Source organism: Grammomys surdaster, unplaced genomic scaffold, assembly GCF_004785775.1.
Source record: "Grammomys surdaster isolate TR1022 unplaced genomic scaffold, NIH_TR_1.0 126182, whole genome shotgun sequence".
NCBI lineage: Eukaryota > Metazoa > Chordata > Mammalia > Rodentia > Muridae > Grammomys > Grammomys surdaster.
Window position 1 is genome coordinate 1,984 of NW_021620988.1, and position 13,106 is coordinate 15,089.

The window sequence follows — 13,106 nt, forward strand, 5'->3', positions numbered from 1 at the left end:
TCCTCTCTAACTCGTTTCAGCACTTGACATCAGCACTTATCCAAAGAATGGCATCAAGTCTACTCCTTCACTTGGACAATAACATGATGGTTTATATCAACTGTTTTTTATTGGATATTATATTTATTTACATTTCAGATGTCATCCCCTTTCCCCCATTTCTCCTCCCTAGAAAAACCCTATCTCATCCCCCCTCCTCCTTTTTGCTTTTATACCATTTTAATTACATGCAAGTATTAAGGTCAGTTCTAGGTTAAGGAACTAGCAATACAATAGATGCAAATATTCAAGGAACAAGCAAGACAATAAACGCAATTAGTCAAAGAACAAGCAAGGCAATAAACAAAGTTCTGTGAACATTCCCATGGTCACTGTTTCTAAGGGCTTATCAGGTTGACCAAACCAGTGCCCTACCTTTCCCCTTGCTTGAAACTTGAGATGATAAAGAACTACAGACCTTAACTCTTGATCTACATTTCTTATTTTGTACAGTGTAAAGTTGTAACATCACTTACAATCACCAAAGGGGTTTTGAATCTAGAATAAAATCCAGATTCAGTTGCTGTGATTTGTGATTCAATCCCCTCCCTTTCTCACTTCTTCTCACTTCAGCACTATTGGTTGTATGATTTTCCTTACCTTCTGAAAAAATACTGTTTCTTCTCACATGACAGCTTTTGCTTTCAGTGTTCTTCTGATTCTAGGTCTCTAGACATTCCTGTTTTTCCTATTTCAGTTTATCTTGGTCTTTTTTCATTTCCTTCTTCAAAAGATGTATACTTGACAATTCAATTTAAACCATTCCTACCCACAGTTATCCCTAAACCATTGCACAATTTTGTTCATTGCAATTATGACTACTTTAATTTAAAACAAGGATATATATATATATTTGCTTTATGTTTCTCATTGAAATATGATCACATAGCGCAGAGCCCTTTCGTATGCTAAGGGTACCTTCAGCGCCAATGACTCTCTGAGTAATGTAAATGATGGCTATCTGTATGAGAGTGTGTTGAAATTCAATGACTGGAAATTTGTATGCCATTTTTTGAAGGACAGGTACATGTATTTCAATCAGAGTCTACTATAAGAATAAATAGGGAAGCTAAATTTATGAAAGACTTGGTCTACTCTCTGGCTGAAGTTAGACTAGATAGCCTCAGTTTTAAAATAATTCAGAAAGGGCAAAGACTTAGGTGTCATGATATACCCTCAATCTCCTAGGAGAAGGAAATAAGCCTGGGTAACTTTATTTATGGAGTCTGAATTTTGTATTGATTAAAATCAAATCTGCATTGATATCTATGTACAATTGATTCTGGTTTTACTTGTTAACTTTCCTACTCAGTAAAAATTATAGAAAGACCAAATCAATATTCTACTCCTGTTTTCAGATTATTTAAAGACACATGCCAAATCCCTTACAGGCACATTACAAGGTGTGAGGAGCCTTACTAAGCAAATGTGTGTTCAGGTAAACTCCATTCAGGCATGAGTCATAGCGATGTTGGCTGTGGGTTCGGCACTCATGAATTGACAATATAAATTAAAGTATCCTGAAATAGCAATACACTTAAAACAAAGTTGTGCAATGACTGTGGATAAGACATCTTGTGACTAGAATCTCACAGAAATCCAACACTGTGTTTGGCAAGGAACAGTGAATCCATAATTGTTAACTCATATCTTCTCAACAACTTTATAGAACATAAATACTTATAATACTGTGAATATACACAGATCAGCTGTACATGTTTCCTTAATCAATCTAGTAGACATTTAATTTGCTTCATTTAATTATAGGTTTATATTAATCTATTTTTTGTTTAGACATATATTTCTGTGGGGCCAAAGAGAAAATATATTTGGTTTCTAGAATTCATGTGATAGATTATAGCCTTCTATAACTCTAGTTTTCTAACCCCCACAGATACTAGGGATATATGCTGTATCTATATATGCAATGAAATAATCATATATATCAAATAAAAATAATGTGAAAAGGAAAAGCTTCGATAACTATGTTTACAATATAAAAAATATATCTTTTATTTTAAAATTTTATTAATCTAATATTTGAGAATTTAATACACTATTATTATATCTATATCATACCTTTTCTTCCCCAAACTACTCCAATATTTTTCTCTCTCGCTCCCTCATTTATGATTTATTACTGTTACACATATATATGCATGTATATGTACATATATATGTACATATATATATGTACATATTTGCAGACATGTGTACTCAACCTGCTGAAGGTCTTTAGCATTTGTTGTGTTCATGCATATGTGGCCAGGGGTAACTATTTGCAATTGGGTAACTGTTGTGGAAGCGTATCTCCTGAAGAAATTGACTCTCCTTCTCTCAGCCCCAATTAGCCACCATGCTTTTCATTTAGGGTGAGACTATATGGAACTCCCCTTGTCCAGGTTGCTGTGCAACCTGATGATATCATAATGCTTGTCTTGTCTAGGCAATCATATTGTTGCAATTCTGCAGGAGCATTTCTCCCATCATGCCTTTGGGACACTATCTAGCAGCAGCCATCCTGGGATTCTAGGTCTTAGAATCTTTTTGCTTCCTCTTCTCCAATGTTCTCCTAAGCTTAGGTGTAGGGGTTGCATTGCAGAAGGATCAGTAAGAGTTGTTACAGTCACTAATTCTCTACATTTCTACTACAAGTGGACTTCTGTAACAGTCTATCTGTTGCAAAAAGAAATTTTGATGAAGTCCAAGAGATACATTTACCTATGGGTATAAAGGTAAATGTTTAGAATATAGTTATAAATTGTATAGACTTAAAGAAAGTAACAGTAGTAGGTTCTTTCAAGACCATGTCCTCTCCAGTCACAGGTCATTGGCTAGCTGTACAGTTTCAGACATGAATTTCCTCCTATTAAGTGGATGACCTTAAATACAATTAGGAAGCTTCTGGTTATCCTAAGATAAAAGTGGTACTATTGTGCCATTGAGAAAATGTTGATGGCCAGATTGTTATATCTGTAGTTTTACAGTTAGGGAGGACTACTGATTAATTCCTCTCTCTTAGCAGCTTGCTTAGTACATTCAGCCACTATCAAGCCTCTGGGAGGAGGCTTTCAGCTTAGTCTCAGCTCAATTCCTTCAACTCCTGAGTCTGAAGTAGGTGTTGCCTTCAGCAATATGGTCTCCCCTTCACCCTGGGAAAGGCAACCAAGGACTATAGGAATAGGTCATGATGTTTGTAGAAAGTCTTGCATTTATCTAAAAAGCGACTTGAAGGAGTTATTTCCAAATTCATGGATTTATGTCAGATAATCCATGGGCTTGGGGGAACATCCATCACTTTGTACATTGTAAAATCACTTAAATAAGTAGATATATACTCAATGCAATCTATGTATGCACACACAATGCGTATCAGTAATATACCTAAAGTAGGCTTGTAAATGTTTCTCTATTCTTTTCTTTCAAACATCGTTGGTGTTACATATCTCCTTCCTTCTTCTACTTCTTTATTTACCTTTCTTCCTGCTTCCCAATTAAAATGCCTCCATCACTTTCATCTCCCCTCATCCATAGCACCTGTCTTTTGCTGCCTTCCCCTCAGCAGCTCGCTTTCCCCCATCTCTGTTCTTACATTCCTGCTCTTAGGTCACTACAACTCATGCACTCAGATTTCAAGATTTGGGACTAGGTCTGGAAATAAGAGAGAACTTTCAATACTTGTCTTTCTGGGCCTGGATATTTCATTGTATTTACAGCTGAATAGAATTCTATTGTGTATATGTACCACAGTTTTCATAACTCACTCATTAGTTTAATGGATGACATTTAACTCGTTTCAATTGTTTTGCTTTTGTGGATAGACCATCAAAAAACATGGCTGAGCAATCTATATTCTAGGATGACAGGTATTTTGAATATATGTCAGGGAGTGGGATACCTGGGTAATATCATAGATTTATATTTTAGCTTTTTCTCCTGCTTTCCACAGTGGCTACACCAATTCATAGTCCCATCAACAGTGAATAAAAGTTCCCCTCTTCTGTTCCTTCCACCAGCATTTCTTATCAGAGGATTGCTTGATAGTAGCCCTCTGACTAGGGTGAGCTGACTTCTCAGAATAGCTCTAATTTGAATTTACCTAAATACTAAGGATATTGAATAATTATTAAGATATTTTTATCTATTTTTTTATTTTGAGAATTCTGTTAAAATGCATAGCCCATTCATTTTTTACTGAGTCATTTGTTTTCTTGTGTGTTTTTTGAGTTCTTTTTATATTCTGGATATTATTTCATTATAAGATGTAGACAGAAGTCTAATTGTATGGTTCTACCTATGGACATTTGCTTTTCCCAGAGCCATTTATGGATGATATTGTCTTTTTCCCATGTTGTGTTTTGGGCATCTTTGTCAGATATCAGATGGCCATAGTTATGTGGACTCATGTTTGGGTTTTTTATTTTTTTTTTTACTGATCTACATCTCTGCTTTTTTCCCATATCATACTTTTGTATTATAGTTCTGTAACAAAGCTTGGACTGTGATATGCTAATCCTGTGACATTATCGGTTACTTTGGCTGTCCTGAGTCTTGTGTAGGCTCGTAGGAATTTTAGGATTCCTTTTCAGTTTTTGTGCAGAGTATCATGGAAATTTTGATTGTAGTTGCACCAGTCTGTAAATCGTCTTTGATAAGTTGGTCACTTTCACAGTATTAATTCTACTGATGATGAGCATGGAATGCCTTTCCATTTTTCTAATTTCTTTCTCAATCTCAATCTTCAGTGATTTATATATATATATATATATTTCATTATATAATTCTTCTACTTTCTTGGTTGGGTTAATTTCTGGATATTTTACCATTTTGAGGCTAATGTTAATGGTAATGTGTCCATGAGCTCTTTCTTAGTGTGCTTGTTACTTGTGTATATGAAGGCTAATGAAATTTATAAAGTTTTGTATTCGGCCACTTAGCTGAAAGTTTTGAATATTCCTAGTAATTTTCTGATATTATATTTGGGATGCTTTATGTATATTATTGAAGCATCTACACGTAGGAGTACTCTGACTTCTCTGTGGCCTACTTGTATCCCTTTAATATCCTTCTCTTGTTCTTTTGCTCCAGTTAGGGCTACCAACACTTGACATATCAGAGATGATCAAGGAAGCTTTTATCCCATTCTAAAGAGTCACACAGAATTATAATAGAGTACTTTAAAAACCTATATTCTGTTAAGCTAGAAAACTGAGAACATATGGATGAATTTCTAGATTCATCCAAACCACAAAGATTCTAAACAAGCCTATAACAAAAAAGGAGACAAAAAGTGACAAATCCACAATAGAAATCGTCCTAATTTGCAAGGAACTATAATCAATACTTCCAAAAGTATTAAAAAAATAGAGACAGAAGAAGCATTTTTAAACTACTTCTCTGAGGATATAACCCTAATATTAAAACCATCTAAAAACTAACCAAAAAAGAAAACTATAGGCCAATATCTCTGATGAACAAAGAGTCGAAGATACTCAATAATGCACACTGGATATAATTCAATTGTTATTCACAATGATCCAGTCAGATTGGCTTTATGCTAAAAAACAGTTTTAGATTTATTTATCTCACTTTTTGCATTCTTTCAAAAGTGCTTCTGGTTTTGTATTTTAATTCTCTATATGATTTTTTTCTCCTTCAGATAAAGGGCTATTAAGATAAAATTGTCCCATATTTGATTGGCATCTGTTGTAAGCATTCACTAACTGACCATCATTTATACTTTTGTGTTACTGTGACATAGTTTTACTATTCACATTGCTACTTTCTTTATTATGTAAATACAAAATGGCTGCATAAATTTATCAATGAACTTCACTTAGCTTTTTTCAGGAATAGACATTAGAGGGCCACACTGGTTATACCATTTGGAAAGTGCTATGTCCCATAGACTTGTACTCTGAAAACACATAGATTGAGATTCCACCTGCTATGTTGATTTTAAGATTTGGCGTAATTAGAAATGATTAGGTAGAGTCTCTTGAATGGGCTCAGGGCTCTTGTGAAAGAGATATAAGAAGAAGACACAGTGAGTAGGCATCCTTTAAAAATAACATCATCATCATCAGGTAATGAATATGTCAGTACCTTAACTATAACCTTGTCAGTTTCCAGAAATGAGAGAAACAGTTCTGCTCTCCACAAGCCACTTAGTCTGTGGGCTATGACCTTTAAAAAAACCATGTATCCTGCATAGACCAACACTGGGAGTTTTTTCTTCTCCTACTGAATATATTGCCTCAACACCAACATAATAAAGTAAGTTTGTATGTGAATATGGAATTAATTTGTAACACTTAAACTCCTCTCATCAGCAGTATTATCAGTAAGGGATCTAGTACTGTTTTATTTGAGGAGTTTTGGCGTGTACCACTGAAGCAGAGGAAAAAATTTGGAGACTGGAGATGTTTACAGGAATAGCTTCAAAGAAATGCCAATAAAGCAGAAAGAAGTAAAATAAACCCAGAGCTTAGTTTTGTTTAGAGTGAAATCCCCACATGCATTAATTCAAGTGGGATTAAGTTTGAGGGACTTGTCAACGTTGCTGTACACCACGGTTGGATGATACTTCCCTTATGTAAGCCAGATATGTTTAGCAGCCCTGGCTGTCCTTGAAATTAGCTTCAGAATTCTTAACTATGCATAAGCTTTTGCCTTACTGTTGTGCTTGGCAGAAAGCAATTATTTTGTCTCTTTAAATATGATTCATTAACTTACAATAAATGAATATGCTTTGTGAATGAATGTACTAATAACTCAGGACAGGAAGGCATGCTAATTAGTTTATGGTTCTCTGCTGGTCATTTACTTACTGTTTTGGAGTGTTCAACTAAGAATATGAATTGGCTTTTTTTTGTTTTTCTGATATTTAATTTTTTCACTTTTATTGGTTATTTTATTTATTTACATTTCAAATGTTACCACCCTTCCCAGTTTCCCCTCCACAACCCTCTTCTTCCCTCCCTCTCTCCCTGCTTCTATGAGGGTACTCCCTTACCAGTCCACCCATTCCTGCCTCAGCTCCCTAGCATTCCCCTACCCTGGGTCATTGAGCCTCCACAGGACAAGAGTCATCCCTCCCAATGATGCCAGATAAGGCAATCCTCTGCTACATATCCAGCTGGAGCTATAGGTCCCCTCGTGTGTAGTCTTTGGTTGGTGGTTTAGTCCCTGGGAGCTTTGGGTGAATTACCTAATTTTTAATCATAGTTTTCATTACCATCTTTCTCTAAAGCAAATAAATAAATAATTAACCCAAAAAACATAAAACAAACAAACAAACACCCAAAGAACAATAGCAACATCAACAAAAAAATCCAAAACCCCCAAATAAGTGTATATAACTTTTTGTTATATTATCTATAATATTGTATCATTTGATTGCCATGCTAATATCTGATTGTGTTAATTATACTTCATAGAACTAATACTTTAGACCTTGATTCATGACATTTATGAAATGTCTTATTATTAATATATATATATATATATAAACATTTACTATCATAATCATTTTCAGATGTACCAGTCAGCTCTGAAGACATACAGAGAGCTAGCATTGTCAGACAAAACATGCAAAACATGTTATATTTAGGAATATATATGTACATACATGTATGCATGTATCAACAATTAGAAGACAGGGTTTTTCCATGAAGACCTGGCTGTCCCGGAACTCTGTGTAGTTCAGGCTAGCCTCGAACTCGGAGATCTGCCTGCCTCTGCCTCTTGAGTGCAGTGACTAATGAAGTGCCTCACCATGACAGACAGGTGGGAGGGGGTGATGAATTTGAAGGAGAGCTAGAAGGAATAGATAAAAGGGTTTGGAGGAAGGGAAAGAAACAAACTTAATAATTAAATTGAAATCTCAAAAATAAAAATAAGGTAAATAAAAAATTCATCACAGTGTTCTGAAGCCTCGTTTTAAGCCTCTTGTTATCTTGCAAACTAAACTTGTATTCCCAGTAAATGACAACTTCTCCTTCCTTTCACCTCCAGTTCCTTCAAACACCAATTTTTACAGTGTCTATAAACTGGAATAGTCTAGTATCTCGTGCAAGTAGAATGATTCAGAATTATTTTTAGCTTATTTCACTCACCCCATAGTCGTCAAGTTTCATCCATAACAAATAATGTTTCTTTCTATTTACAGGTTAGATTTTCTTTATCTATTCATATATCAATCGATGGATGTTATTTACATCTTTCCACTATTACTATTCATTTAGCATTGAACATAGACATGCAATTGTAAACATATATGTTTATGTACGTGTATATATATAATATATATGTGCATTTATGCACTTATATGTAGGTATGTGTGTGTATGTAGGTGTGTGTGTATATATGTAGGTGTGTGTGTTTGTGTGTGTATGTAGGTATGTGTGTGTATGTAGGTATGTGTGTATATGTAGATTTATGTGTCTGTGTGTGTATGAACATATATAAAGCATAGCCGGGAATTGTGTGTCTGGTTGGACCTTGAGTCAGGTCCTGGTCCCCTTCCTGTGAGCCCTCCTATAAGCAGTCACCAGGAAACTATGAAAAGAGTGGTTCGTGGTTCAAGGTTCATTTGACTCCCTTGGCACAATTTACAGTACTTTAGTTCTCACTAAATAGAAACCATTCACCTTATCCTTGGTTCCCACGAAGCAGCTGAAACCATGAGTCCCCTCAATAAAGTCTCAATAAAGCACTGAACCCCTCCAAGGCTCTGAACTTCTTACCCCTTCTCTGTGGATTTGCTCTCCTTCAAGGGCCAGTTAAATATCAGCTTTTGAAAAACACGTTCAATGTTCACCTTTACTTTTACCATGGTCTCTATGGATATTAGATCTGTTTACATTATCTTAAACTTGCCAGATTCATAGAGGTTGTTTGCTCTGGAGGCCCTAAACTCTGTAATCAACCAACAATGCTATTACCACAACACATTCACCTTACGTCAGTTGTGCGTGGCATTGCATCTAGCACCTAACTCTTTAAGTGTCTATGCATCATGTTGAGAAGAAACCACCTTTTTCTCTTCTGATTTATTTTTGCCTTTATTTATCTTTGACTTTCTGATCTTTTTTTCATGGGACTTATGGTTATTGGCTTAACATCCGTGGGCTTGATGTAGATTCTTATTCTTGTAAATTCATGTGTATACATGTGAGCCGTGAGTGTGTGTGCAGCACACAGTTGCAGGAGCCTATGGCTATTGTAAGAGGGAGCTGGAAGCCATTGTGTGGGCGTCGCAGGCAGCTGTGAGCTGCTGTGTGGGTGCCGCGAGCTGAACCAGGGTTCTTTGTGAGAGCAACGAGTGCTTTTAACCACTGAGGCATCTCTCCATCCAATTTTTAACTTTTCTAGCAATATTTAGATCCGTCCCACATATTAGTTGGCAAAGTAATGTAACGTAGTTGAAAATATTGAATGCAGGATGTAAATTAATCACATTTCACTTATGCTTGATTTCGTTGTCCCCAAGTTGATGAAATAGAGTTGTAATCAGGGTCAGTGGAGGAGATTCATTACACAGGCTTTACACTCAGATTAAACTTGGAAAAGTATGTAAACACCAGCATTCCACTCACAGATAATGTCTTTGAGATTAGTGCTGACAAGAGATGTAGCATTTCTGAGTACTATAGACTTATGTGCGTGAGGAACACTCCATATGCTATGTAACTGCAAATGTTTACTATGTGTGAATGAATTTGGATTTCTACTTGATTATTCATCAGTACCAGATATATATTTTGTAGTATGTAAATAATGTCAGATCTTAAGTAGGTACTGGTGAAAATATAAATTATGAAGTTAATGATTTTATGAATTTGTCTCTGGAAATATACTTTTGTATATATAACTATTCAAATTTCTAAAAGTAACTAAGTGAAGAGTGAATTTCGTATGAATCAAAAACTAAAGGGATTTCAGTTAAAAGTTAAAAAAAAACAAATGAGCGTTAATGATAGGATACAATTAATTATCTTTTCCTAAGCACAGAGATAATTATTTTTAAATCTTGAACAGTACCTCTGTTGGTTTAATCCTGGTTACTATTGATTTTTGAAAGCAGTGTTAAACCTATCATTAAGATATGAAATATTTGTATTTGATACTGCTATTTTTTAATCTACATGACTTTTAATGTGAAACAAGAGGATGTTGAGTTTGAGGCCAGTGTGGAATATATAACTAGTTCCAAGATAACCTGGGCTATACAGTAAGACTCTACCTATCAGTCCATCAGACCCTATCAATCAATCAGACTCTACCAATCAATCAATCAATCAAAAGAATGCATTTACCTCCTGTTCACTCAGGCTTAGGTGGATATACTGTTTCTAGGATTTCTAAAGAAGAGTAAGAGTTCCTATGTGGGTAGTGTATCTGTGAACTCATGTTTAGTTACATGCTTTTCATTTTGGTATTATTTTCCATATTAACACCTTGATGCTATGCCACTAAGAATAGCAAGGATAACCTTCCCATTCCACTTGTCTTATTGATATCTCTTAGTGAGACGGATTATTTGTACAATTTCCCTTTGTAGATCGAAAGACATGACAGCTGTGCCTATGATCACCTAGAAGTTCGGGATGGAGCCAGTGAGAACAGTCCATTGATAGGACGCTTCTGCGGTTATGACAAGCCTGAAGATATAAGATCTACTTCCAACACCCTGTGGATGAAGTTTGTCTCTGATGGCACTGTGAACAAGGCAGGGTTTGCTGCTAACTTTTTTAAAGGTAATCTGCAACAGTTTATTTTATTTATTTATTTTTTTTGGCATGGAGTTGGGGGAAGGTCAGCGCATTAAGCTTTGAGTCTCAGCAGATTTGGATTGGAGATTATTGAAAGTTGAAATATGTCCTCACATCCTGTAACAAGGATGTATGACTGGGAAAAATGAAACTGATTTTATCGCAAAAATTACATCAAACTTACATGTAAGAAATTTATAGGCATTTATTTGAAGTATATCATGTTTGAATGAAAATAGGAAGAATAAATACACTTTCCTCTGCATGGGCTTTTATAGGAAGAATGGGTTAATTTATGTATGCCAAATTCACCAACAGATATCTAAGTGTTTTCATTATTTAAATAGTGCAATTCATTTTCAAGAAGAAGTTGCTCAGGAATTTGCTATATAAATTGGAAGGAAGATAAAGTTATCACTTCAGCTATATAAGTTCATTAAAATACATATTGGCATGGTAATTTTTTTTCTGGATATGTCATATGTCACAGTGGTAGAAATATACTGTTTCTTGTGATTATATGTTTAGCTGTCAAAATGCTTAATATTTTTCTGATGTATGTCTCCATGAGGTGCTTGTATTTGTGTAATCCATATTAGTTTATTTATGAAGAGTAAACTTATAGAGTACCTTGTGTGTGTATGTTTAAAAATAGTGCATGTTTTATCTACATCTGAGAAAAATTGGAGTGAAGTTTATCACATATTAATATTTATTCATTATATAATATACAATTGATATATTTTATATATGCTGTATTTTATACATTAAGCAACACATATATTTATGTAAATATATGTTCTTAATCTAAGTATTTATATTAAAAAACACCAAAACATGGAAAAGATCTAGAAAACTACTAAATTTCATTTTTTAAAATTTGTAATCACTAAAATTTACTTCTTGATGAAGACATTTGCTTAAATCAGTTTGTGTTTGTGTGCATGTGGTACTTGTGTGTTTGTGTGTGCATATGCTGGAAATTAAACCCAGGTTTTCTCATAAGCAAATCATATAGTTTCACATGCAAATCATATATTCTCACATTCAAATCATATAGTTCCGTTATGCAAATCACATTTTATCGTATGAAAACCATATAGTCTTATATGCAAATCATATGTTCTGCCACTCAGCTGTGGGTCTCCAGCCTCTAAAAGGATGTTCTGAGATATAGTTAACAAGTTTTGCTGTGAAATCGCTAAGTGTTGCTGTGCTTTTTAAACTTAATCCCAAAACCTCTTTGGGATTTAGTAATCTCCGTTTGCCCTTAAGTTCAGAATGAAAATTCATTCTGTATTAGATACGATGACCTCCAGTTGAGATACAATGACCTGCAGCAGGTAGGCTTCTACTCTCTTGTTCTAAGGTTTAGATTGTCATACCATGCTATAGGAATAGGTCACACAGCCAAGGATTAGAACCTTTGTTGAGAAATGAGTTGTATGCTTTATAAAGAGCCACCAAACATTATATTTCAATCTCTATTTCAGTTAGATCTAATTGTACTGTTTCTTTCTTGATTTTGTAGAAGAAGATGAGTGTGCTAAACCTGACCGAGGAGGCTGTGAGCAGAGGTGTCTTAACACACTAGGCAGCTACCAGTGTGCCTGTGAGCCTGGCTATGAACTGGGGCCAGACCGAAGAAGCTGTGAAGGTAGGCTCTCTCTCTCTCTCTCTCTCTCTCTCTCTCTCCCTTCATTTTCTCTCATAGCAACCATGGCTGACATGAAACTCTACCTGGTCTCTCGTTCTTGACCTCCATCCTTTCTACTTTTGGTTATGAAGTGTGTATGTGTTTATAGCTCTCCTCTCCCTGGCATCTGGCTGTGTGCATCCATCCACGCATCCCCTCATTGTTCCCTCAGTCATGGATTCTCCCTCACTGCATCTGTACACTCGGCCTTTCCTTCTGTTCTATGACGTTTCTCTTTATTATTTTCTTGACATACTATACGCATAGACCACACATTGTTGCTTGTTACACTAACCAGCCCCAATTTTATCATCATCATATCTTTAGCACCTACCATAGACATATGCATTTAGCACAAATCTAAACATATTTTATGCAATAAAAATTATTATACCATGACACTTTGGTTATTTACATTTCTTCACTGAAATATCACATGAGGGTTTATGTATAATATTTTGTTACCAGGAACTGTAGTCTCTTTCTTCATTTAAAGCTGCTTCATTCAATTTCCTCTTCCTTCATTACATTTAAAAAAATATTTAAATTTCTCTCTCTCTCTCTCTCTCTCTCTCTCTCTCTCTCTCTCTCTCTCT

At 35.2% G+C, this 13,106-nt stretch overlaps 1 protein-coding gene across 1 annotated transcript in view; it reads left to right on the forward strand.

Annotated features, from left to right (window-relative positions):
- Nucleotides 1-10,603: 10,603 nt before the first annotated feature.
- LOC114612755 (tolloid-like protein 1) overlaps nucleotides 10,604-13,106 on the forward strand; it is a gene marked incomplete at its 5' end in the record, with an annotated part of 36,990 nt that continues 34,487 nt past the window's right edge. The window contains 2 exons of the mRNA XM_028757778.1: nucleotides 10,604-10,799; nucleotides 12,346-12,471. Of these exons, the coding sequence (XP_028613611.1) occupies nucleotides 10,604-10,799; nucleotides 12,346-12,471 (322 nt within the window). The remainder of the gene's footprint in view (nucleotides 10,800-12,345; nucleotides 12,472-13,106) is intronic.